This window comes from Penaeus monodon, chromosome 28 (genome assembly GCF_015228065.2).
Source record: "Penaeus monodon isolate SGIC_2016 chromosome 28, NSTDA_Pmon_1, whole genome shotgun sequence".
NCBI lineage: Eukaryota > Metazoa > Arthropoda > Malacostraca > Decapoda > Penaeidae > Penaeus > Penaeus monodon.
In genome coordinates, this window is record NC_051413.1 from 27,152,901 (window position 1) to 27,153,334 (window position 434).

Consider the following 434-nt stretch of genomic DNA (forward strand, 5'->3'; position numbering starts at 1 on the left):
CCAACTCTTGCCAATTTCCCAAGCTCTATCAGCTCTCCCAACTCTTGCCAATTTCCCAAGCTTTATCAGCTCTACCAGCTCTGCCAATTTCCCTAGCTCTCTCACCCTCCCCAACTCTTCCAATTTCCAAAGCCCGATCAAGCTCTCCCCAACATCTCTCCAAGCTCTACCAACCCTCCCCAACACCAACCAAAGCCCAACCTCCACCAAAACTCCACCAACTCTATTCATCGAACTCACCTGCACTTGGATCGTGGTAGATTCCAGTCCCGAGTAGATAATGGGTAGAATATCGGTAGCGATGTCTTCTGATGGCGTTTTCTCTAAGATAATGTGAATGTTTTCCAGCAGCGTGACTGAAGCCTGGATGGACTTCGGCAAGTTGAACACCACGCTGGAAAGGCAACGAAATGAAATGAGGTGTTTGGTTGTGC

The 434-nt window shown here is 48.8% G+C and overlaps 1 protein-coding gene across 1 annotated transcript in view; it reads right to left on the minus strand.

Moving 5' to 3' along the window:
* Window positions 1-434, minus strand: part of LOC119591128 (SCY1-like protein 2) — a gene marked incomplete at its 5' end in the record, with an annotated part of 331,697 nt that overhangs the window by 46,873 nt on the left and 284,390 nt on the right. The window contains 1 exon segment of the mRNA XM_037939842.1: window positions 241-394. Coding sequence (XP_037795770.1) covers window positions 241-394 — 154 coding nt within the window.